Raw genomic sequence first — 26,952 nt, 5'->3', positions numbered from 1 at the left:
ATTTCTTTTTTTTCTTTTCTTTTTCTTTCCTTCTTGTTTTTTTTCTTTTTCTTTTTTTGTTTTTTAAGTATTGGTGTTAAAGTATTTTATGATTTGTTTAATTATTGTAACCAAATTTGTATATGGTTTATTTGTGTTTAAAAAATTTTCTCTTAAATTTTAATTAAGCCTGTATTCAGCTCTGGGAAGGTTGGGGGAGGGTTGGGGTGGGTTGGGGGGGTTTGGGGGAGGGAACTTTTTTTTTTTGTTATCAGTGGATTGTGGGAAAGGAGGAGGAGCAGGAGCAGGAGGAGAAGGAGAAGGGGAGAAGGAGGAGAAGGAGAAGGAGGAACCCTTCAGCCTTTGATTAGGCCTGTAATTCAGATTCTCTCCCTATTCCAATTGCATTGTACATGATTAAATGCTAGTTGTTTATTTATCTATTAGAGGGTCATGCTATCTTTATTACATTCAAGGCAGTGGACATATATAATATTTTTTCCTCCTTTCCACACAACCTTTTGAGATAGACGGATTGGCCCAAAGTCACCCAGCTGGCTCTCATGCCTAAGGCGGAACTAGAACTCACAGTCTCCTGGCGATTGGCCCAAAGTTACCCATCCAGCTTTCACACCTAAAGCGGGACTAGAACTCACAATCTCCTGGTGATTGGTCCAAAGTTACCCATCCAGCTTTCACACCTAAGGCGGGACTAGAACTCACAGTCTCCTGGTGATTGGTCCAAAGTTATCCATCCAGCTTTCACACCTAAGGCGGGACTAGAACTCACAGTCTCCTGGTGATTGGTCCAAAGTTATCCATCCAGCTTTCACACCTAAGGTGGGACTAGAACTCACCATTTTTGGGTGACTGGCCCAAAGTCTCTCAGCTGACTTTCATCCTAAGATGGAACTAGAACTCAAAGTCGCCTGTTGACTGGCCAAAATCACTCAGCCATCTTTCGTGCCTAAGGCAGAAGCAGAACTCAAAATATCCAGGTGATATTTTGATTGGGAGCCCCTCAGAGTTCAACTGAAAATGGTTGGCTACATCAAGGTTTAAATCAATCAATCAATCAATCAATCAATCAATCAATCCTCTTCCTTCTGTTTTTTTCTAACCCCACACTATCCACCCTGTGTTTTCCAGGATGAAGCCTTGAAAAAAGCATTCATGAGGTCCGTGATCATGATCACCAAAGCTCTTGTCCATACCAGGAGGCAGGACGTCAATTTACCCCATAAACCTGAACTGGTCATAAACATCATTGTAAGTGGGGGAGGGGGGGGACAGGTGCTGCTGGGGGTATTTATTTTTGAAAGTGAATTTGGATTGAATTGAATTGACCACAGGTAGTCCTCGACTGCAGTTCAGCCCCAAACGGTTGTTGCTAAGTGGGACAACTGTTAAGTGAGTTCCTCCCCATGTTACGCCCTGTTTTGCCACCGTCGTTCACTGAATCACTGTTGTTAAATTAGTCACACGGTCGTTAAATGAATCCGGCTTCCCCTTTGACTTGACTTGTCAGAAGGTCCTCAAAAAGGGCATGGCGTGACCCCGGGACACTCTGACCGTCGTAAATATGAACCAGTTGTCAAGTGTCCAGGGAGATGCTGAAATGGTCGTAAGTGTGAAAAACCACCATAAGACACTTTTTAAAGTGCGGTTGTAACTTCGAATAGTCATTAAATGAATGGCTGTTAAGTCGAGGACTATCTGTAATTTATTTAGCCAAGTGTGATTAGACATAGAGAATTGTTGTGATTCCGTGCCAGCCAGTGGACCCGGCAGCTGAATCCAGGGAATCAAAGGAGGAGGAGGAGGAGGGGCCTGGAGAGCTATCAGAGTCGGAGGAAGGCTCTGATGAGCTCCAGGACTTACAAGCTGATGAAGAGCCTGGCCCCTCCACTTGTGCTCAGGCTGAGACCCAGCTGTGCTGGGACGCTGAGTCAGACTCTCACAGCTGGAAGACATCATAGACCAGTGGTGGCGAACCTATGGCATGGGTGCCAGAGGCGGCACTCAGAGCCCTCTCTGTGGGCACACGCGCCGTCGCCCCAGTCCTAGGCCTTCAGCTGGGTTTTATAAAACCTTTTCGCTTTAGGCCTCCGCTGCCATGTACAAAAAAAGAGGTTTAATCAATCAGTCAATTTCAACTTCTCGTGGGAAAAAAAAAGATCTTGCAAAGTTGGAATTGAATGATTGAACTTTTTAGTCCCACCCAGTCTGCCTTTACCACCACAGCCATGCCCAGCCAATGGGCCACACCCACCCGGCACTCAATGATGCATAAGTGGGTTGCAGTTTGGGCACTCAGTCTCTAAAAGATTCGCCATCATTGTCATAAATGCTCACAAACGCAGACAGGCAACAAGAGCAGGACAGAGGGAGGCAATGGGGCGACTCCAAGGAGGAGAAGAAGGCATTGAGAAGCCACGCCTTGGGGCTGCATAATAAAAAGGGAAGGTGTGGGTGGTGCTGGTTGCTGAAGGCAATCGTTGGCAAAGGACTCAAGTTTCATGGAATCCTGTTCTGTTTGCCTTGCCTTTGGACAATTCTCCATTTGAATCGTGTTCTGTTTGCCTTGGGACAATTCTCCGTTTGCATCGTGTTTTGTTTGCCTTTGCTTTTGGGACATTTTGCAGGTCTGTACATAATAATAAAAGGGGTTTGTTTTCCCTGCATTTCCAGCCTACTTGTTAAAAGAGGGGTTTGTCCTTGTCAGTTAACAAGGACTCACATAGGTTGGGACAGAACAATAATTTCTCTCCAATGTAGAAGCTCTCAGTGTACATGCAAAACAACACAATAATAATAATCATCATAATAATGGTATCAATAAGAGAAGGTGGTAAAAAAGATGAGAAGGATAAAATACAGCCATAGGATGTGGGTAAATAGAGATAAGGCAGTACTATAAGAATTAGATGTTCAGCAGAATGATGGCACACGGGGAAAAAACTCCTTGTGACTTATTATCCCAAAGGTGCTTTTCCAAGAGGCAACTGGATTTTCTTGTTTTTCTTTGAAGACACTTCACTTCTCATCCAAGAAGCTTCTTCAGCTCTGACCGGATGGTGGGGAATGGAAGGATTGATACTCCTTGCAGACAGCTGGTCATTTGCCTTCTTTTAGAGAGCCATTGAGGCCACTTGTTCTCAGGGTCACCTGAGTAGTGCAGATGGGTGTGGAACCTTCTTGGCTACAGGATGTTTTCTGCCCTGGGTCCCTTCACACCCATTTGCACTGCTCAGATGACCCTGAGGACACAGATAAACCTCCAAGTGGCCTCAACAAATCGCTAAAAGAATGCAAATGACCAGCTGTCTGCAAGGAGTATAAATTCTGGGAGTTGAAGTTCACGGGTTGTAAACAGGCCATAGTTACCCATCCCCAACTTAAATCATGGTCACATGATGATGGGACACCACAAACTGCCATAAATGCAGGCTGGTTGCCAGGTGACAAAAATGGAATCACATGATCACTGAGGAAGACACTCCTCTTGGAACTTCGGATCTGGATCATAAGTAGTCCTGGAAAGATCTGTCACAAGTTTAAATGATAGCTAAGTGACCAGTTTTAAATTGAGGACTTCTTGAATCAATCAGAACAAGCATAGGGATGGGAATAGAGCCAGTTGGATGGTGGCCATATCTGTGGAGCGTTCTTAAATGTGTTTCCTACTCCTCCTCCTTTCAGGAAGTCATTGAAAATGAGCCTGCGAGATCTTTGTCCGTCATAATTCTTCATCAAGCGATCATCACAATCACCTGCATGACGTACGTATCTCCACCACCCCCACCTTATCACCAGGGTTGTAGGAATCTGGCGCTGGACCCAGTTTTGGGATTTTCATGCCAAATCCTCAGGCTCTAGAGCACACGTTGAATTAGAAGGTCAGTCCAGAATTTGGAAGGGTGAACAATTTGCATGCTGGCCATCTGGGCAGTTCAGATCTGGGAAACGAGGTGAGTGTGCTTATTTAGAGGTGAGGGGTCCTTGGTGCTCTCTGAGCTTGATGGATTTCTTGCAGACATTTCATGACCCAACTAGGTAACTTCATCAGTGCTAGGAGGAGAACTGTGAGATCCTTGGTGCTCTTTTAGCTTGGTTGTTCTCTTGCAGATATTTCATGACTCAACTAGGTAATATCGTCAGTGCTAGAAGGGAGGGAGAGAGAGAGACAGACAGACAGACAGACAGACAAAGATATGGTAGATAGAGATAGATAGATAGATAGATAGATAGATAGATAGATAGATAGATAGATAGATAGATAGATAGATAGATAGATAGATGGATGGATGATAGCATTGGTGGCACACTCGTTAGAATGCAGTATTGCAGGCAAACTCTGCCCACTGCCAGCAGTTCGATCCTGACCCGCTCAAGGTTGACTCAGCCTTCCGTCCTTTCGAGGTTGGTAAAATGAGGACCCAGATTCTTGGGGCCAATAGGCTGACTTTGTAAAACCACTTAAAGAGGGGCTGTAAAGCACTGTGAAGAGGTATATAAGTCCAAGTGCTGTTGCTGTTGCTCTGTCTAGTTTAATTACAAGAAGGACTAGGGGGTGACATGATAGCAGTCTTCCAATATTTGAGGGGCTGTCACAGAGAGGAGGGGGCCAACCTACCCTCCAAAGTACCTGAGAGCAAAATAAAAAGCAAGGTATGGAAGCTCATCAAAGGGAGATCCAGGAGAACAATCCCGACACTGAGAACAATCAATCAGTGGAACGGTTTGCCTCCAGAAGTTGGGCGTGCTCCATCACTTCAGGTTTTCAAGAAAAGACTGGACAACCATTTGACCAGGATGGTATAAGCACCACCAAAAAGCAAGGGTTAGACTAGAAGACCTCCAAGGGCCCTTCTAGCCTTACGGGTCTACGATCTTCTCACCCCCCTCCTCTTTTCTTATCTTTCATCAGTCGTTTGAAGCCTACACTGAACACAGAGGTGATGTCCAAGTTGGTGAACACAAGCATTCAAAGGGTATTTTCCCTGCCGGCTCTGAAAATGACCAAAGTGAATGCTGCTAGCCCAACCCAGTCAACCTACACGCAGGTGAGCAGTCCAGATGGAGCAAAGCAATATGAGATCCATATGGACCTTTGGTGGGAGGACAAGGTGAAACATGATTCAAGATATCCTCAAAATCTCTGAATCGATCTTTGAGCCAAATGGCACCTTGGCCTGTCCCCTTCATCTTTGGTCTTGTGGGAAGTCAGCTCCCCAGAGAAAGAAATATTAAAAGGGCAGAAAAATATATTTCTTCCAAGGATCTTGAAAAACGCAGGAAAGCATGCCCAGTTTTTCTTAATAGCTCCAAGTCTCCCTTCCCCAAGCAGAAACCAGCTCTATAGAGATGCAGATATAAATCCAGGGAGCTAGGAAATTAAGAAGACAAAGACTTAAAATCTATATACCTCATCAAAACTCTAAGAGTCATCAGCCTTAGGGAAGCAGGATATGACCTTTGGACATAATAAGACTGACCCATCACTATCAGAATACCAGAAAGGCACTCAGACTCAGGTCAAAGTTCGTGCCACAGGAATAACTCCAAACAAAAGACTCCAGAGGGTATAAAAACCCACTTCCTACATGCTCAGCCCTTTTTTCACTTCTCTTGCTGCCAGAACCATCTTCCTGTCTGGCTGTCCTCTCCAATAAACTACAACCTTCTTCCCAAAGCAGTTGCTATGTTTATTCCCAGCTTGGATGAACCATGATGAAGACTTTTCTTCCAACAGTCTTGAAAGAATGCTTCAACTCATTATACGTTTCTTGATAGGACTACGTATTTTTAACTTCTAAACATCTCCATGGTCTTCCTCATCAACTTTTCTCTCCTCCTCCTCCTCCTCCTCCTCCTCTTCTTCTTCTGTTCTGGTTGAAGTATCTTCTCAGGACTCACTCCCCATCTCCCCCTTTTGCCCCCAAACGAAAGAAGGGCATATGGTGGTGCAGAACAACCATGATCTACATGCACTAGCTATGATTCCTAGATCATCTGTAAGAACCCTCAAGAAAAGATACAACTTCTCTGACCTGAGTTTGTTTCCTGCTGACTTGGAGGACATATCCATTACAGCTCCTTGGCCACAAGATGGAAGGGCAAAATTATACTATGCAAATTCCAAAATAGAAGCAGAGCCCAGATTGTCTATTTGGTCCTGTTGAGATCCTAAAGAAACAACAACAAAAGACTGTATGCACCTTGTGGAACAGGAGTGTCCACCGTGGCAACTTTAAGACCTGTGGACTTCAACTCCCAGAATTCCCCAGCCAGCATATGCTGGCTGGGGAATTCTGGGAGTTGAAGTCCACAGGTCTTAAAGTTGCCACAATTGGACACCCCGTTGTAGAAGAACGCAACTCCTGATATTGTTGATGCCGATAGATTTTCCTCCCAAATCCACTAGATCGTGGGTGTTAAACTCACCACGTCATGTGACGTGTCACAACATATCGTAACATTTTTTGCATTGCCGAAGCTGGGGTGGGCACGGCTTCTGCATGATGCAACTGGCCCGTGGGCTGGCAGTTTGACACTCCTGCATTAGACCAACCATTTTAAGAATAGAATAGAATAGAGTAGAGTAGAGTAGAGTAGAGTAGAGTAGAGTAGAGTAGAGTAGAGTAGAGTAGAGTAGAATAGAATAGAATAGAATAGAATAGAATAGAATAGAATAGAATAGAATAGAATAGAATAGAATATGGAGGAATAGAATGGAATGGAATGGAACGGAATGGAACGGAATGGAACAGAACAGAATAGAGCTAAAAGGGACCTTGGAGGTCTTCTAGTCCAGCCCCCTGCTCAAGGAGGAGAATCTGTACCAAGAGTTATAGATAGTCCTTGACTTACCACTGTAACAGAGTCAGAATTATGGCTGTAAGTCATTATAGTCATAAGTTGAGGCACTAAGTGGCTGGACCTGATTTTTGGACAATTTTTGCAGTGATCATGAAGTGAATGCGGCAGTCATTAAGCAGACACTGTAGCTATTAAGCGAATAACATGGTCGTTAAGCGATTCCATTGTGCCCAATGGGCATTGCTTGTTGGAAACTAGAAGAAAATGCTCGAAACCAGCAATAAAGGTCAAAAACATGTGGCCATGTGATCTTGAGACACTGCAAACAGCTGTAAAGGCAAGCCAGCACCCAAAAAGCAATCATGGGACCTTTGAACTTTTAACTCTGAAATTCTTTGAAATTCAGTCTTAAGTAGAGGTAGTTGTCACTAAGCAATCAGTTGTAAGTCGAGGAGTGCCTGTACTACTCCCATGTAGCTTTGTAAAGCAGTCCTTGTTTTCTCCTGTTTTTCCCACCAAGGGAGGGCTTTGTAACCTCCCCAATGGCAGCTGTAGAAATTCAAAAAAATGTTGGAGAAGACTCCTGCAAGTCCCCTGGACTGCAAGGCGATCAAACCGGTCAGTCCTAGAGGAGATCAACCCTGACTGCTCTTTAGAAGGCCAGATCCTGAAGCTGAAACTCAGGTACTTTGGCCACCTAATGAGAAGGAAGGACTCACTGGAGAAGAGCCTGATGCTGGGAAAAATGGAGGGCAAGAGAAGAAGGGGACGACAGAGAAGGAGGTGGCTGGATGGAGTCACTGAAGCAGTAGGCATGAGCTTAAATGGACTCCAGAAGATGGTAGAGGACAGGAAGGCCTGGAGGAACGTTGTCCATGGGGTCTCGATAGGTCTTCACAACTAACAACAATAATATATAGTTGTGAGAGTTGGACCATGAGGAAGGCTGAGCGCCAAAGAATGGAGGCCTTTGAACTATGGTGCTGGAGAAGACTCCTGCAAGTCCCCTGGACTGCAAGGCGATCAAACCGGTCAGTCCTTGAGGAGATCAACCTCGACTGCTCTTTAGAAGGCCAGATCCTGAAGTTGAAACTCAAGTACTTTGGCCACCTAATGAGAAGGAAGGACTCACTGGAGAAGAGCCTAATGCTGGGGAAGATGGAGGGCAAAAGAAGAAGGGGACAACAGAGAATGAGGTGGCTGGATGGAGTCACTGAAGCAGTAGGTGTGAGCTTAAAGGGACTCCAGAAGATGGTAGAGGACAGGAAGGCCTGGAGGAACGTTGTCCATGGGGTCGCGATGGTCGGACACGACTTCGCAACTAACAACAACAAAATCGAATAAAGAATTTTGTCCAGCAGTGTATCAGGGCTAGTCTTGATAAAGCTAAGCAAGGTCAGGCATGGTTCAGTCTTGGATGGGCAACTACAGGTAATGCTCGACTTACAACAGTTCATGTAGTGGCCTTTTGAAGTTACAACGGCACTGGAAAAAGTGACGTAGGACCATTATTTCACACTTACAGCCAATGCAGCGTCCCCGTGGTCACGTGTCCGCCTTTTGCGACCTTCCAACAAGCGAAGCCAATGGGGAAGCTGGATTCGCTTCAACCATGTAACTAACTAAACAACCGCAGTGATTCACTTAACCACCGTGGAAAGAAAGGTCATAAAATGGGGACAAAGCTCACTTGACAATTGTCTCGCTTAGCGGCAGAAATTTTGGGCTCAACTGTGGTCGTACGTTGAGGACTGCCTGTCTTTGAATATCCCAGAATTGCAAGGAAGACGTTCCACCTTTTAATAAGCCTTTTCTGAACGACAACATTAAGGAAGTCCTTTTGTTCCTTGTTCTCAAGCATTTCCTCCGGCTCTTGAAGAAAAAAAAAAGTCCCTGCAAGATTGGCCGCTTCGTTTACTGCAGAGGGGGTGTGGAAACGAGGGCCATCTTTATGACTTGTGGACTTCAATTCCCAGAATTCCTGAGCTTAGGAATTCTGGGAGTTGAAGTCCACAAGTCATAAAAAAGGCCCTCGTTCCTCACCCCTGGTTTTTCTGCCTCCTTTATGCGCTGTTCTTTTCTTTACGCCACCTCTTCCTTCTGATTTTTCTTCTCCTTTTAGGATTTTTACCACCAGACGGTGACCGCTTGCAGCTCCATGCTCACCAGCTTGCTGTCGGAGGCTCCCAATTTGGATTCCCTGCAAGAGATCTTGATGGTGAGACTTATTCTCATTGTGGCTGGTTGCAATGGTCGGCAAGATGTTCAGACGGGACTTGGCAATTTAGTCTCCCCGTCCTTCCCAAGGACCAGGGATAGGCAGATGTTGCTGTTTGTTGGCAAAGTATTGTCGCGGCTGCGGAATGGGACACCTCTCCACGGCCCACTCGCCACAGCCAATTTGTCGTGGGACAACTCGACAATTCGATTTAATTATTTAGAACAGTTAAAACGTTGTTTTCATTTTTTGTCATTCGCATTTCATTTAGTCCCTCTTTTGGCATCCTTTCTTTAAGGATGCCATTCCACTATTTCTCCGTTATTAGCGTAACCGTTCGTTTAGTAGCCGTTCAAAGTTACAGAAGGTCGCAAAAAGCAGATCGCGAGAGCCCGGGACCCTGCAACCATCGTAAATATGAGTCAGTTGCCACGCGTCCGAATTTCGATCATGTGACCACGGGATTGCTGCAACAGTCATAAGTGTGAAAAACAGTCATGGCTCCCTTTGTTCAGGGCCATTGTATCTTTGAACGCTAAATAACAATAGCCCTTAGACTTATATACCACTTTACAGTGCTTTTATGGCCCTCTCTAAGCAGTTTATAGTCAGCATAATGTCCCCAACAATCTGGGTCCTCATTTTACCAACTTCAGAAGGAAGGAAGGCTGAGTCGACCTTGAAACGGTCAGGATTGCGGGCAGAATTAGCCTGCAATACTGCATTCTAATCACTATGCCACCAGGGCTCTAAATCAGTAGTTCTCAATCTTTTTAATGCTGCGACCCCCAACCGGTCATAAGTTGAGGACTACTCAACCAGTCGTAAGTCGAGGACTACTCAACTGGTGCAGCACCGTTTGCAGAATGGGACTTTTGGCGGGCTCAGCAGGGCAGAGACAGCCTGGACAATTCCTATTGGCTTTGAAAGCCAATAGAATTAGACTCTATTCAAGAGAGTCTATTCTATTGGCTTTCAAAAGCCAATAGAATAAAAGGGAGTAGCACAGCTAAGGAAAAGGGGGGAAAAAAATGGCAGACTGCATTGTTTGGCGACCCCCGTGAAATGGTCGTTCGACCCCAAATGGGGTCCTGACCCACAGGTTGAGAACCGCTGCTCTAAATGAACTGTTGTAAATCAAGGACTAGCTTTATTCCAGAAATTTTCAATTACTGGTCTAGTTTTGAGTCTAGCATAGACCTAAACTGGCAAATGTCTCAACTTCGTTTGGTTCCTTCAATTTTCTCCCCAGTGCTGGCAAATTCTGTGGATCTTCAAATTGTTAATCACAAATTCTTCCTTCCTTCCTTCCTTCCTTCCTTCCTTCCTTCCTTCTCTCTTTTTTTTCCCTGGCAGCACACAAATACCTGGATTGAATCTCCCAAGATTCATGAGAGAGAGAGGGCAATTAAGAGCACCTGGCACCTCCTCAAGTTTGTTTCTGAACACACAGATTTCGATGTAAGTCACAGTTTTGGAGGAGAAGTGAAATGTTTTTCAGAGGAAAAATAACAAAGTCCAGTTGCCTTTTGGAAAAAGTGCCTTTGGGATGTGACCAGGATGCTATCAAAAGTCTTGCACAAAATTTAAGAAAATTTTTTTATAAAATATTTTATAGATGGCATTTGGATCCCCAAAAGTTGTCCCACATGTATCCGAAATTACAGCCCAAATGTTGGAGATGTGGAAATTTAGATGCAATTTATTTTCATATTTGGTGGACTTGTAAAGATATTAAAGCTTTTTGGATTAAGATTTGGTGGAATATTCAAAAGATTTTTAGGAAAAAAATAAAGTTTACTCCGCAATTATTTTTGTTGGGTATTATTGTAGATTTGGATGTTAAAGAAACTAATTTGATGTTGAACTTCATAACTGCTGCAAGATTATTGGTGGGGCAATATTGGAAGAAAGACTTATTGCCTACTTTGGAAGAATGGATACTTAAAGTGTCTGATTTGGCAGAAATGGCGAAAATCTCCGCCTATTTGAAGGATCATTCACAAGAAAGATATATTATGGTTTGGAGAAGATGGATTGATTATATTCAGAAGAATTATGAAACTGAAAAGTATTATCTTGCTTTTGAATAGATTTTAGATAATTATTAATAGTATTAATGGTATTATTATTTTTGTCTTAATTTGTTAATATTTGTTTTGAGAAGGAGTTAAAGTGTATTATGGTTTTGATTGATAGTTTAGTTGGTTTATGTTAGCTAGAGTATGTTTGTTTATTTGTTACCCTGTAATCAGCTCTGGGAAGTGGGGGAGGGGGGAGGTGATGGGTGGGTTTATATTGTAATTTGTAAAACTTTTAATAAAAAAAAAAGTCTTGCTTGAGCAGCGGGTTGGAGGAGAAAAAAATCACAGTTCCTTCCAGCATTGTGGTGCTGTGATTCTAAGCTTCTATGATTGTATGATTATACCAGTGGTGGCGAATCTATGGCACGGGTGCCAGAGGCGGCACTCAGAGGCCTTTCTGTGGGCACGCACGCTGTCGCCCCAGTCCTAGGCCTTCAGCTGGGTTTTATAAAAGCTTTTTGCTTTAGGCATCTGCCACTGTGTGCAAAAACAAAAAAAAAAGTTCAATCAATCAATTTCAACTTCTCATGGGAAAAAAAGGTCTTGCAAAGTTGGAATTGATTGATTGAACTTTTTAGTCCCACCCAGTCTGCTGTTATCACTGCAGCCATGCCCACCCAATAGGCCTCACCACCCAATTGGCCATGCCCACCCGGCACCGGACGATGCATAAGTAGGTTTGGGGTTGCAGTTTGGGCACTCAGTCTCTAAAAGGTTCGCCATCACTGGATTATAAGATTCTATGATTCTAAGATTCTACGATTATAAGTTTCTATCATTCTATGATTCTTTGATACTATGATTCTAAGATTGTATGATTCTATGATCCTGTGATTCTAAGATTCTGATTCTATGATACTATGATTCTAAGATTCTATAATTCTATGATTCTAAGATGCTATGATTCTATGATTGTAAGTTTCTATCATTCTATGATTCTGTGATACTATGATTCTAGGATTCTATAATTCTAAGAGTCTGTGATTCTATGATTCTAAGCTTCTATGATTCTAAGTTTCTATCATTCTATGATTCTGTGATACTATGATTCTAAGATTGTATGATTCTATGATCCTGTGATTCTAAGATTCTGATTCTATGATACTATGATTCTAAGATTCTATAATTCTATGATTCTAAGATCTATGATTCTGTAAGTTTCTATCATTCTATGATTCTGTGATACTATGATTCTGATTCTATAATTCTAAGAGTCTGTGATTCTATGATTCTAAGCTTCTATGATTCTAAGTTTCTATCATTCTATGATTCTGTGATCTATGATTCTAAGATTGTATGATTCTATGATCCTGTGATTCTAAGATTCTGATTCCATGATTCTAAGATTCTGTATGATTCTATGATTCAGTTTCTATGATTCTGTGATACTATGATTCTAAGATTCTATAATTCTAAGACTCTGTGATTCTAAGATTCTATGATTCTAAGCTTCTATGATTATAAGGTTCCATGATTATAAGATTGTATAATTCTATGAGTCTATGATTCTGTGATTCTAAGATTCCATGATTCTAAGATTGTGTAATTCTATCAGTCTATGATTCTGTGATTCTAAGATTCCATGATTCTAAGATTGTGTAATTCTCAGTCTATGATTCTGTGATTCTAAGATTCTGATTCTATGATAGTATGACTTTAAGATTCTATAAAAATTCTATGATTCTGAGATGCTATGATTCTAAGATTCTATGATTATAATTTTCTATCATTCTACAGTTCTGTGATTCTGTGATGCTAAGGTTCTATGGTCTGTATTGGTTCTATGGTTTGTATTCTATGATTTCAGCAGGCTGAAAGCTTCATGCGCCATTTTCTCTCCTTTCTCCTCCTTTTTCCTTCCTTTCATTAGACGACAGCTGACTTTTTTCTGCTGGGGCAACTGGTGGCGTTGCTGGGCCTGCACATTGGCGAAGGCAAAGAAATTGGCCAGACTTCCGCAGAGGCCGCCTACCACCTCCACTACATCCTCATGAACAAAATGGGTGAGAAATTTTGACTCCCTCACCAAGGGGCTGGCGTGCTGTAAGGAGACCACAGATGCACGCTGCCCAGGAGAGCACGGGGTGGCACAGCCTCTGGCTTGACCAAGACCCTAGGCATCGGGCTTGGCAGAGTTGCCTTGAATTTACAATTGATATTGGCTTCTTTTGGGGCCGGGGGTGCTTTTAAGACTGAGTTTTCACATTATGTGGGTCAGTTAGGCTAAGCATCTCCGGTCACCCAGCACGGGATTGTCAGTCTTGGCCCATTGTTTGTGTCTTACCGTGTTTTGCAAAGTAATTGGATGGCTGGAGGTATTGTGGGAAGGGGAAAAGTGGTTAACAAAGTTACTGATTGGGCAGGCAGTGTTAAGGAAAAAGCTAAAGAACGAGTGCTTAGCCTTACACTAAATTATACGTTAGTTTTATAGTTTCGACACCATTTCATATGTCTTCTCATTTTTTAATTGGGAGCCGTCCACAGTCATTTGAAAGACGGGCCTTAAATAAAGTAAAGGATCTGTTAAATTTGGTTAGTTAAAAGCTTAACCCAGTGTTTGTGAACCTTGGCAATTTTAAGACGTATGGATTTCAGCTTCCAGAATGAAATCAATTCCGAACCTAACGCTTCATTTGCACAACAGGCAAACGTAGTCAGAGTTAAATCCGGTTAGATTCATTCATTCATTCATTCATTCATTCATTCATTCATTCATTCATTCGTGTAATTTGTCTCTTATGTAACCCTATTTATTTTCTCTTTAAGGTCCAGCCGATTGTGTTAACCAAAAAAAGGATAGAGGGAGGGAGAGAGAGGGAGGGAGGGACAGAGGGAGAGAGGGGGAGAGAAAGGAGGGAGGGAGGGAGAAAGAGGGAGGGAGGGCAGAGAGGGAGAGGGAGAGAGAGGGAGGGGAGGGAGGGGAGAGAAGGAGGGAGGGAGAGAGAGAGGGAGGAGAGGGAGGGAGGGCAGAGACAGAGAGGGAGGGAGAGAGAGAGGGAGGGGAGGGAGAGAGAGAGAGAGAGAGAGAGAGAGCGTATGCCTGGTTTAGCATCACCAACCCTAATGCAAAGATGCACCAAACTGGAGTACAAGAGTTCCCCTGCCCATGTTCCTTTTCCTTTCTAGCAAGAATTTTTGTCACTCTACACAGCAAGGCTGAGTTCAGCCAGCCATTTTTTTTCTTTGCAAATGTTTGTTTGGCAAGGTCATCAGAACAACGGTATGCAACACATACACACACACACACACACACACACACACACGGGCCTGATGACGGTGCCAGGTAATGACAGCTGGGTGGGGTTCTTAGTGTTCTCTGAGCTTGGTGGTTTTCTGGCAGACATTTCATGACCCAGCTAGGTAACACCATCAGTACTAGAAGGAGGGGGGGAACCTTTCTCTGTGTTTCTACACAAGTGTTTTGCCCTCTCGGTATTGATGGCCATCATCCTCATCACTTGCTGTGCAGGTTCTGAGGTTTTGCTTGATTAAAAAAAATACAGGAAACCAGACGTTTCCTTTAAGCTTTACGTTTTTATTCAGCTGAACGAAGACAGGCTCCTCCGAAAGAGAGAAGCCCCGAATGACAAGAAATCCTTGTATTTATTCTTTCTGATTACATAAGCAATCCGTCCGGCAAAGCTGACACACATAAGATAAAGATTTCACCCAGTAAGTCTGGCACACTGTAGATCAGTGGTTCTCAACCTTTTTAATGCCACGACCCCCAACCGGTCGTAAGTCGAGGACTACTCAACCGGTTGTAAGCCGAGGACTACTCAACTGGTGCAGCACCGTTTGCAGACTGGGGCTTTTGGCGGGCTCAGCAGGGCAGAGACAGACTGGACAATTCCTATTGGCTTTGGAAAGACTCTATTCAAGAGAGTCTATTCGATTGGCTTTCAAAAGCCAATAGAATAAAAGGGAGTAGCACAACTAAGGAAAAGGGGGAAAAAATGGCGGACTGCATTGTTTGGCGACCCCCATGAAATGGTCATTCGACCCCAAATGGGGTCCCGACCCACAGGTTGAGAACCACTGCTGTAGATTAAGAAGGGAGAAAGCAGAAGTAGCTAAAAATGTTCCCTTTTGGGTGTTTCCCTAAAGACACCGTACGTTCCCGGGTGGGTTAGGACATGGGGTGTTTTCCTTGCTGTCCTTTCATGACCCTGCATCCATGACTCTGCAAGTGCCCAAGGTCAGCAGGGCCATCTGCGCACATTTCGCAATTGATATTCCCTATCAAGTGGTAGCGAACCTATGGCACGGGTGCCAGAGGTGGCACTCAGAGCCTCTCTGTGGAAATGTGCGCAGTCTCTCCAGTCTTAGGCCTTCAGCTGGGTTTTATAAAACCTTTTCGCTTTAGGCCTCCACTGCCATGTGCAAAAAAAAAAAAAAAGGTTCAATCAGTCATTTTCAACTTCTCACAGGGAAAAAAAAGATCTTGCAAAGTTGGAATTGATTGATTGAACTTTTTAGTCCCACCCAGTCTGCCGTTACCACTGCAGCCATGTCCACCCAATTGGCCACGCCCAGCCAATGGGCCACTCCCACCCGACACTCGACAATGCATAAGTGGGTTTTGGGTTGCAGTTTGGGCACTCACTCTCTAAAAGGTTTGCCATCACTGTCCTATGCTGTCTCCTAATTCCGGGTCAACACACTGATGATGTTACCTAGTTGGGTCATGAAACGTCTGCAACAAAACCACCAAGCTCAGAGAGCACCAAGGAGCCCACAGTCGTCGTCGTCCTCCTCCTCCTCCTCTTTCTCCTCCTCCTCTCACTCTCCCTCCTCCTCCTGCCCTCTTCTAGCACTGATGATGTTACCTAGTTGGGTAATGAAACAACTACAAGAAAACCACCAAGCTCAGAGAACATCCAGGATTCCACAGTCCAAGCCATAGCTACAAGTATTCTTTTCTAACCAAATAGTATCTAAACAGAGATGCTTCTTTCTCCACTCTCTTCTGTCACTGATGATGTTACCTAGTTGGGTAATAAAACATCTGCAAGAAAACCACCAAGCTCAGAGAGCACCAAGGACCCCACATTTCAGCCCTGAGCTATACATTTTATCTTCGGTTGGAACGATTAAACCAGCAGTCCGGCGAAGGATGTTCAGAAGTTCTGAATGCCAAAATTTGACGTTGTGTTTTTTTTTCCCCTCCCTATAAAGCTAAAGAGATGGATAAAAAGCCTAAGAATAAAAAGGGGAACATAGTGAAGTGGCTGAGAGAGGATTTCTTTGGTTCGGGATCGGGAATTTTTTACAACAACATCTCTAAAATGGCTAAGGTAGGTTAGCCCAGCATTTTGCCTTGATTCTTCTTGACCTTCCTTTCTGTCCTCCTCCTTAGAACATGGAGATGCTCCAAAAAGCCAGTATAACAGTGGGGATGGCATGATCCAAAGGCTGGAGTTTGGCTATCCATCCCATACAATCTATGGCATCGATGTATAAGAATGTATTAGAATCAAGATCATATGAAGGGTTAATATCACTTTACAGTGCCTTACTAAGGCCACACTTGGAATAATGCATGCAGTTTTGGTCGCCACGATGTAAAAAAGATGTTGAGACTCTAGAAAGAGTGCAGAGAAGAGCAACAAAGATGATTAGAGGGCTGGAGGCTAAAACATATGAAGAACAATTGCAGAAATTGAGTATGTCTAGTTTAATGAAGAGAAGGACGAGGGGGGACAGGATAGCCGTCTTCCAATATCTCAGGGGCTGCCACAAAGTAGAGGGAGTCAAGCTATTTTCCAAAGCGCCTGAAGGCAGGACAAGAAGCAACGGATGGAAACTAATCAAGGAGAGAAGCAACCTAGAACTAAGGAGAAACTTCCTGACAGTTAGAACAATTAACCAGTGGAAGAACCTGCCTCCAGAAGCGGTGAATGCTCCAACACTGGAAGTTTTTAAGAAGAGATTGGACAACCGTTTGTCTGAAATAGTGTAGCGTTTCCTGCCTGAGCAGGGGGTTGGACTAGATGACCTCCAAGGTTCCTTCCAACTCTATTATTCTATTCTAATGTCTAGGAATAGGCAATTGTAGCTGCCCTGTTGGCTTCTTTTTACCCACGCCCTAATATCAGTGGATGTGATTGATGACATAGAATAAGCCCTGCCTCGCTGCATGATGTGCTTTCCCCAAATCTGTTGTCTCTGAAACAACCCCCTCCCCCTTGACTTGTAGAGAGAAGGGAGTCAAAAACCCTGATTCATCTCTGTGTGGTCTCCTTTTCTTCTCTCCGATAGGCCTTTGGTGAGCACCTCTCCCCTATGCAAATCACGGACCTGATCATGAAAGCTCTCGAGGCACTCACAAATGAGGACAAGAATATTTCACAGGCTGCAGGAATACTACTGAACACCTTTCTGGAGGAGTGTGGCATGGATATGGAGGAAGTAAGAAAAGGCAGGGTTTGGAGCAAAAGGGATATAGGAGATTTTGTGGAAAAGAACGATGAGAATGGATGAGACCTTGTGTTCCGAGGCACTCTTGGTGATGACAACACTTTGGCTGGTTTTAAGAAAGTTAGGGCTGGATGGGAGACCACCCGGTGATCTTAAGGCTATAAAGTTTGGGTAAACCTTCCAGAAGAAGGTCAGGGAAAAACAAAATAGCCATATTGCTTTCATGAAAACTTTATTTAGAGAGCCAGTTGGATGGGGGTTTTTTGGGGGGGGGCCCACAGTCACAATTCTGTGATGCTATTTTGCCCCATTTATAGAGGGCCTCTTCGCATCTACCGTGGCCAGCACGAATTCGGTTCAGTGTTGTCCATATCACACGGGGCTTGATAAATCAGATGGTTTTTTTCCCCAAAAAATGTAAGGCAAACTTTGACATTCTGCAAGCCAATTTTTTTCGCCCAGTGGGTGGGAGGGATCAACTCCAGTGCCTCTCCAGTGGAGACCGACACTGGATCTCATCCCTCTGATCTCTTTTTTGCCGTAGCTACCCATGATCCTCAGGGAAATATACCGGCGTCTCCCCAACATCACTGAGCCGACCACTAAAGAGAACACCTTGAAGTCAGTTTGTCATTTGGCCTCCAAACGGATCAACAAGGTGGTGGACCTTCTACTGGAGTGTTCCCTGGATTGCGATCAGTAAGTACCTCAAGGAGATGAGGACTCCTGTTTTCTTACAGTCTAGGGCAGTGGTTCTTAACCTTTTTAATGCCGCGACCCCCCAACCGTTCGTAAGTCGAGGACTACTCAACCGGTCGTAAGTCGAGGACTACTCAACTGGTGCAGCACCGTTTGCAGAATGGGACTTTTGGCGGGCTCAGCAGGGCAGAGACAGCCTGGACAATTCCTATTGGCTTTTGAAAGCCAATAGAATTAGACTCTATTCAAGAGAGTCTATTCTATTGGCTTTCAAAAGCCAATAGAATAAAAGGGAGTAGCACAGCTAAGGAAAAGGGGGGGGGGGAAATGGTGGACTGCGTTGTTTGGTGACCCCCGTGAAATGGTCGTTCGACCCCAAATGGGGTCCCGACCCACAGGTTGAGAACCACTGGTCTATGGAGATTCTCAATCATTCATGATAGTGGTGAATATCTGTAGCTCAGGTGGAGGATGAGGGTGGAGGTTCGTCCTCCGAGCTTGTGCTTGGTTTCCGAACGTTTCGTTACCAGGCTGGGTAACATCTTCAGCAAAGTTTAAGGGATGTCGGTATTCTGCTTGTAAGGGCTTCAAGTGTGGGTGTGTCGAGGGGTAAGATGTGAGTCATAATGATGATGATGATGATGGTGATGATGATGATGATGGTGGTGATGATAATAATAATAATAATAATAATAATAATAATAATAATAATAATAATAATAATAATAATAATAGAGTTGGAAGGGATCTTTGGAGGTCATCTACTCCAACCCCCTGCTCCTGCAAGAAACCCTATACCATTTTGGACAAATGGCTGTCCAGTCTCTTCTTAAAAACTTCCAGTGTTGGAGCATTCACCACTTCTGGAGGCAGGTTGTTCCACTGGTTAATTGTTCTAACTGTCAGGAAATTTCTCCTTAGTTCTAGGTTGCTTCTCTCCTCGATTAGTTTCCATCTGTTGCTTCTTGTCCTGCCTTCAGGCGCTTTGGGGAATAGCGACTCCCTCTTCTTTGGGGCAGCCCCTGAAATAGTGGAACACTGCTATCATATCCCCCCTCGTTCTTCTCTTCATTAAACTAGACTTACCCAATTCCAGCAACCGTTCCTTATATGTTTTAGCCTCCAGTCCCCTAATCATCTTTGTTCCTCTTCTCTGCACTCTTTCTAGAGTCTCAACATCTTTTTACATCGCAGTGACCAAAACTGAATGCAGGATTCCAAGTGTGGCCTTACCAAGGCCTTGTAGAGTGGTATTAATACTTTGCGTGATCTTGATTCTATCCCTCTGTTAATGCAGCCAAGTATTGTGTTGGCTTTTTTGGCAGCTGCAGCACATGGCTGGCTCCTATTTATGTGACTGTCCACTAGGACTCCGAGGTCCCTCTCACAGTTACTACTATTGAGCAAGGTACCAGTGAGAGACTTGTGGTGGGGAGGTTACCTCTTTGGCTTTAGGCAGGAGGTTGGACTAGAAGACCTCCAAGGTCCCTTCCAGGCCTATGAACCTAGGAATAACAGAATAATAGAGTAGGTAGAGGCCTTGGAGGTCATTAGTCCAACCCCCTGCTCAGACAGGAGACCCTATACTATTTCAGACAAGTGGTTGTCCAGTCTCTTCTTAAAAATGTCCAGTGTTGGAGCATTCACAACTTCTAGAGGAAGTTGTTCCACTGTTAACTCTTCTCAGTGTTAGGAAATTCCTCCTTCGTTCTAGGTTGCTTCTCTCCTTGATTAGTTTCCAACCATTTGTGCAGATGATTTGTGTGAATGACACACTAAAAGAATGCAAATGACCAGCTGCCTGCCAGGAATAAAAGTCCTGTCATTCCCCACCTTTCATTCCCCACCATCCAGTCAGAGCTGAAGAAGCTTCTTGGATGAGAAGCGAAATGTCTTCAAAGGAAAAAAACTAAACAAGCAAGAAAGTCCCATTGCCTCGTAAAAAAGCATCTTTGGGATAACTACCTGTGTATTTCTTTTCTTGGATTAAAGCCGTTAATTTGGCCATCGCTGCAAGCTCCATCAGTTTTCTAATCCTTTCTTCCAATGCAAGCTTTTTTATATCGGGACTGGCAGTCTTTTCTGAAAGGGGGAAAGAATCTGATTGGCCCAAATCTATTTTTTTTCCCACCTCTGCAGAAGTGCAAGAGAGATATGGAGGGCGCTGGTCACTGACCCTTATGCCAATATGAAGATCATGAGACCACTCCTAAAAAGGCTCCAGGACGAAGATCCCATTTTGGAAACCGCCGGCAGAAGAAACAGCAAGTCAATTATGCCAATTGCGGTAAACCGTCAGCCAGCGACTCTGTTTTCCTTTTATCTAGACGTGGAAGGGGGAAGGGCTGAGCAGAAGGGTCACCTCCGGAGGCCACCCGCTCAGAGTTGGTGAGAGGCACGAGAGCAGGCTTGCCCTGGTTGGAGGGAGGCAGTGGGTAAAGTTGTGGGGGCTGAAATTGGAACAAAATTTGGGGTAAGGCACCCCCCAAAAGACCCTACTGGAGATTGAAGCGTCTTTGGGCTTCCTTGCCAGAAGCAGAGTGGTATCCATCCATCCATCCATTCATTGGTTCATCCATCCATCCATTTATTCATCCGTCCATCCATCTACCCATTCATTCATCCATCCATCCATTCATTGGTTCATTTATTTATCCGTCCATCCATTCATTGGTTCATCCATCCATCCATTCATTGGTTCATCCATCAATGCACCCATCCATCCATCCATTCATTGGTTCATTTATTTATCCATCCATCCATTCATTGATTCATCCATCCATCCATTCATTGGTTCATCCAGCAATCCATTCATTGGTTCATCCATCCATCCATCCATTGGTTCATCCATCCATCCATCCATTCATTGGTTCATCCATCCATCCATCCATTCATTGGTTCATCCATCCATCCATCCATCCACCATCCATCCATTGTTTCATCCATCCATCCATCCATCCATCCAACCATTCATCCATCCTTTGGTTCATTTATTCATTAATCCATCCATCTATCCACCCATCCTTTGGTTCATTTATTCATTCATTCATTCATCCATTGGTTCATTTATTCATTCATTCATCCATTGGTTCTTTTATTCAATAATTCATCCATCCATCCATTCATTGGTTCATTCATTTATTCAGTCAGCCAGCCACCCTTTCATTGATTTATATATCCATCCATCCATCCATTGGTTCATTTATCCATCCATTCATCCATCCATTGGTTCATTTATTTCATTTATTCAACCATTCATTGATATATTCATTCATTCATTTGTTCGTTCATTCATTCATTCCACTTTGGGACTTTGTAATCTAAGTCAGAGTTCCCCAACATTTCTGGGTTGGCGGCCCAAAGTGGGGAGGGGGGAAAGAGGGGATGCTTTTGTGGAAGAGGCAGGCTCGTGTGCACATGTGTGGGCATGCAAGAGCACCCTTTGCTCACGGGAGTGGGGCTGAGAGCACCCATGACATTCATGCGAGTGAGCCTCTGAGCGCCCACAAAGCTTGTGTGAGTGAGGCCCCACATGCCCACAGTGCTCATGCAAGCGGGGCACCGAGTCCCCACGACGTTCACGTGAGTGGGGCCCGGGAGCCCATGACACTCGCATGAGTGAAGCTGTACACGCGCGCATCAGCCAGCCACTCACATGGCCCAGTTGTGAATAGGCCACGGACCGGGAGTGAGTCATGGCCCACAGGTTGGGGACCCCTGATCTAAGTAACCTGATGAGCACAAAGTGACTCTCCTTTCCTCCCGTGTCTAGGCCACCAATGCTCTCTGTTTCATCTTCTCCATACCTGAGGCAGCTGAAGCTATCGAAAATAAGTTCCCTAGCCTCATCATTGGACTGATCACGCAGATCTACTTCCTGCTTGGAGGAAGCAAACGGGGATCAAGAAAACCAAGTACCATCAGTGAGAACTTAGGACAAGTCAACCCCTTGAGGTAAGGAATCTCCTCGCCCCAATCTGGATCTTTTCTCCATTTCTGCAAACCTCAGCAGACGCCTAGAGCAGTGGTTCTCAACTTTTTAATGCCGCGACCCCCCAACCAGTCGTAAGTCGAGGACTACTCAACCGGTCGTAAGTCGAGGACTACTCAACTGGTGCAGCACCGTTTGCAGAATGGGACTTTTGGCGGGTTCAGCAGGGCAGAGACAGTCTGGACAATTCCTATTGGCTTTTGAAAACCAATAGAATTAGACTCTATTCAAGAGAGTCTATTCAATTGGCTTTCAAAAGCCAATAGAATAAAAGGGAGTAGCACAGCTAAGGAAAAGGGGAAAAAAATGGCGGACTGCGTTGTTTGGCGACCCCCGTGAAATGGTCTTCCCGACCCACAGGTTGAGAATCACTGGCCTAGAGGTTTTTTTTCCCCAAGTCGACTTAACGACCACAACTGAACCCAAGATTTCTGTTGCTAAGTGAGACAGTCTTTAAGTGAACTTTGCCCCATTGTACAACAACCTTTCTGGCCACAGTTGTTAACTGAATCGCTACATTTGGTTAAGTTAGTCACACCGTTGTAAGGAAAGATGGCTTCCCCCCCCCATGACTTTGCTGGTCAGAAAGTCGCGAAAAGGGGATCGCCTGACTCTGAGACGGTCATAAATCTGAGTCACACCATCACGCGTGACCATGGGGACGCTATGACGGTCGTAAGTATAAGAAACGGCCCTACGTCACTTTTTTTTAAAATAATACTTTATTAATTTTCCAATTTTACATTTGAGTATTTAAAAGGCAACGTGGTGACTGGGTGAATCAATAGTTTGATAACAAAATCTTTAGTGAAAATCTCAGATTACAACATCAGATATTTCTGCTCTTTTTCCCTTAACATTTACTGTCTCGTATTCAAGCTAATACAATTCTAGTTATATCAACTCAATAAAAGCATCCTTATTACATTTATCGATACATTTTAGCTTATACATATCTTAATTACATTCAGTCTTCATAAACAATCCGTATCCCGTTATTGATTTTTAATTTTTTAATTTCTCATCAATATTCCAATTTAAGCTTTGATTTCCATAATTTTCAGACCTTGGGTAATCAAAATTTCCCTTATCTTACTTCATAACAAACTATAATATCCAAAATACACATTTTATCTATTTGAATGTAATCTTGTTCTATTTCATAAAAGTTATCTATTTCCCACCATATTAAATCATCTACTTAATAATACAATATCCCCTTTAATAAATCAAAACCATTTTATATATATATTGCCTGGATTAATCAATAAATCAAACATATTCATGATAATTAATTTTCTTTTCCCTTTTAGATCAATATTAAACAGATCGAATCATTTTCAACTGATTTCCAACTATTTTAAATCTAATAACTAAAATTCCTCTTATCTCAACATCTCCCTTTAACCCTTTAATTGACAATATAAAATCTCCTCTAATGAGTCAAAAACCCCAATTTTTTCAACCTTATTCTAGCTTTCTTCCTTTGCGTCACTTTTTTCAGTAGGGTTGTACTGTAACTTCAAACGGTCACTAAAATGAATGGTTGTAAGTCATAGTAACTGAGCTCAGACACAACTCATCTCCAGACTGACCCATAGACATTGACGCTGCCAACCAACATGGCTTGGTCCAATCATGGTTTTACTGGAATGCTTTTTGATCAGAGTAGATGTAAGCCGACATCACTATCATACCATATGCTGCAATCCTGGCTAACCATAAGACTCAGTGCTGGTCAGTTGGATGATATTGGGACGGATGCGCCCCAAGCACACTCAGACCCTACTTTTACCCCAAGTTCATGTTAGCCTGTGCAAACCATGATCTCTAATCGACAGACTGTTTTGCAAACTGATTTTCTCATTGCCTGCCTTTCGCCAGCGAGGCAGTCCCTGTTATGTAGCGCACACTCTTCAGAAGAATGTGCAGCCTTTCCAACATCTTTATTTCGTGGCTGCCGCTATCTCTTTTTGGGCCAGGTGTTTGTGGCTTCCGTTGTGGTTGTTTATTTCTCCTGGAGTTAAGGATGCTTTTTTGTGATGCCGAGCAAGGAAACTTGGAATTAACCAAACCACCTTGAGCCCTAATAACCAACTTTATTGCTGGAGGGGGAAGAAAAAAAATGGGGGGACAGGGCTGATTTTTTGTCGTTGTTTATTTTGTGTTAGGTTTTGTGGTTGCTGCACATGCTGCAAACTGAAACCTGACAATATCCTGAAAACCAGCGGGAGATAGATTGATGTCAATGCAAGCCTGGGCTTTATAGGGGAGGGGGGATCAGCTGGATGGTTGGCCCTGATTCTTGTTCCTTTGTCTGTTTTAGCTCGGCAGTGCAAGCCCTCAAAAATCTGATCCGGTGCGCTGGCTATCTGGAGGAGTACAACGCTCTGGGGAAGAAGGGCTGCTGGAGGATGCTGACGAGCCCTGACAGTTTATTTGAAGCCATTTTCCACCTGGTCCGGTAAGAAATTAAAAGTCAAAAGAGCTTGGCTATAAGTGGCTGTGTGAGGAAGAGAGACAGGGAAGGGGAAAGGGAGAGAGGGAGGGGAGAGAGAGGGAAGGGGGAGAAAGACAATGAGGGGGAGAGAGAGAGAGAGGGAAAGGAAGGGTGGGAGAGGGAGAGGGAGGGAGGGAGGGAGGGAGGGAGAGAAAGAAAGAAAGAAAGAAAGAAAGAAAGAAAGAAAGAAAGAAAGAAAGAAAGAGGGAGGGAGGGAGGGAGGGGGAGAGAGGTAAGGGGAGAGGGAGAGAGAAAAAGAGAGGGAGAAGGAGAGGGGGAGAGGAAGAGAGAAAGAAGGAGGGGGAGAAAGGGGAGAGGGAGGGAAGGGGAGAGAGACGGAGAGAGAGAAAGGGAAAGGGAGGGTGGGAGAGGGAGGGGAGAGAGAGAGAAAGAAAGGGAGAGAGGGAAGGAGGAGAGACAGTGAGAGAAAGAGAAAAAGGAAAGGCAGGGTGAGAGAGGGAGAGGGAGAGGGAGAGGGAGAGGGAGGGAGGGTGAAGGAAAAAGAAAGGAAGGAAGGGAGGAGGAGAAGGGGGAGAGAGAGGCAAGGAAAGGGGGAGAGACGGAGGGAGACAGGGAGGGAGGGAGAAAAAGAGGGAGAAGGAGAGTGGGAGGAAAAGAGAGAAAAGCAAAGGGAGCGAGGAGGAGAGGGAGGGAAGGGGGAGAGAGACAGGGAGAAAGGGAAAGGGAGGGTGGGAGAGGGAGGGGAGAGAGAAGGAAAAAGAAAGGGAGAGGGAGGGAGTGTGACAGAGACGGGAAGAGGGAGGTAAGGGGAGAGGGGGAGAGACGGAGGGAGAGGGAGGGAGGGAGAAAAAGAAAGAGGGAGAAGAAGAGGGAGAGGAAGAGAGAAAGGGAGGGGAGAGAAGGGGAGAGGGAGACAGAGTGAAAGAGGAAAAGAGATGGAGGTAAGGGGGAGGAAGAGGGAGGGGGAGAGGAGACAAGGGAAGAGAAAGGGAGATGGAGGGAGAGAGAGAAAGGGAGGGGAAGAGAGAGAGGAAGAGGGAAAGGAGAGAGGGAGAGATCAGGAGAGGGAGACAGATAGGGAGAGAGATAAAGAGAGGGAGAGAGAAAGGGAGGGAAGGGGAGAGAGGGAAAGAAAGGGAGAGGGAGAGAGGGAGGGAGAAAGAAGGGGGAGAGAAAGAGAGAGAAAAGGGGATCAAAGTGGGGGGTCAGATAGCCACTAACTTTTGCAGTGATTTGCATTCATTTGTCTAAACGTTGCAAGATCCAGACTTCTGTAGCCCATTCAATATCCACAAGCACTGTAAATAACCGCGTGCTTATTTTTACCCACATTAAATATCCACCTGGTTATTTTTTACCTTGGTTTGGATCTGTGTTTTGAGGCTTTATTGATGAACAGGTGTTAAACACCCAGGGTTTAAATGGAGGGCGAGCAGCCATAAAAATTCTCTAAATTCATTCAATCTCTTTATCGATGATTCAGATGGTGGTGTCTCTAACTTGGTGAGTCTTCTCACTAACCAGCGGATCTTGCCTGGTCTCTCCCGTACTTGATCTTTTAGGACACTGTTCACGTTCTCTACCGTACAGCTAAAGCTGATGTTTCGACAGGCCAACACATACCTTCGCCATTCGGATATCAAGGTGAAGACTATCGGGATGGCTTTCTTTTCGGAGGTGAGCAGATGTTGTGGCGCACCTCAACATTCGGGAGGTCAAGGAAAGTGGCCCAGAGTTCACGAGAACTTTATTGTTAGAAACTAGAAGTTATGGATGCTCCATCCCTGGAGGTTTTGAAGAAGAGACTGGAAGGAGATGGCAACTATCTCTCTTCAACCAGCCGCCCGCTAACTCACCGAGGTCCCACGTGGCCGGATGCATCCCAGCACGGCTGGTTTCCCTCCCCCCCCCGTCCCATCCCTCCTGGCCTCGCATGTTCTCCTTTTCCCAGGCACAACCCACTGCATAGCCGCCTCAGCTGTTGGCCGGCCGTCCAGCTCAGAGGCAGCTTCTCTGAACTGCTGGTGGTGGGCTGCGGAGCCCCAGAATGCACCGGTTGAGGGGCCGGCAGGCTGTGGCTGCTGATGGACACTGTCGGCCCCCGTGCGCTCACTGGCCTCTGTGTGCAGGGGCCGATGGTGTCAGGCAACAGCCGCCCCGGCCCCTGCCTCACCTTTCCCTGTGACAATGGCAGCCCTGCCCTGCCTCACCCTGCAGGACTAGCCTCCTGCGCAATGCCCCACCTGCCAGAGACCCCCTGGATCTCCCCCAACTCTGC

At 44.7% G+C, this 26,952-nt stretch overlaps 1 protein-coding gene across 1 annotated transcript; it reads left to right on the top strand.

Annotated features, from left to right (window-relative positions):
- Positions 1 to 1,017: 1,017 nt before the first annotated feature.
- Positions 1,018 to 26,351, top strand: LOC120314985 (maestro heat-like repeat-containing protein family member 7; the record flags this gene model as incomplete). The annotated part of the gene is made up of 14 exons (XM_039358614.1): positions 1,018 to 1,035; positions 1,129 to 1,248; positions 3,682 to 3,761; positions 4,910 to 5,045; positions 8,924 to 9,019; positions 10,376 to 10,480; positions 12,974 to 13,106; positions 16,282 to 16,400; positions 17,365 to 17,514; positions 18,068 to 18,222; positions 20,362 to 20,509; positions 21,995 to 22,176; positions 24,540 to 24,677; positions 26,237 to 26,351. Coding segments are annotated over exons 1-14 (1,695 nt in total), but the record flags the coding sequence as incomplete, so codon positions are not given.
- Between the last annotated feature and the right edge of the window lie 601 nt (positions 26,352 to 26,952).

The sequence above is a fragment of the Crotalus tigris genome, unplaced genomic scaffold, assembly GCF_016545835.1.
Source record: "Crotalus tigris isolate CLP2741 ecotype Arizona unplaced genomic scaffold, ASM1654583v1 scf7180000019036.79488, whole genome shotgun sequence".
Taxonomy (NCBI): Eukaryota; Metazoa; Chordata; class Lepidosauria; order Squamata; family Viperidae; genus Crotalus; species Crotalus tigris.
This window is presented reverse-complemented; position numbering and strand designations above follow the sequence as displayed.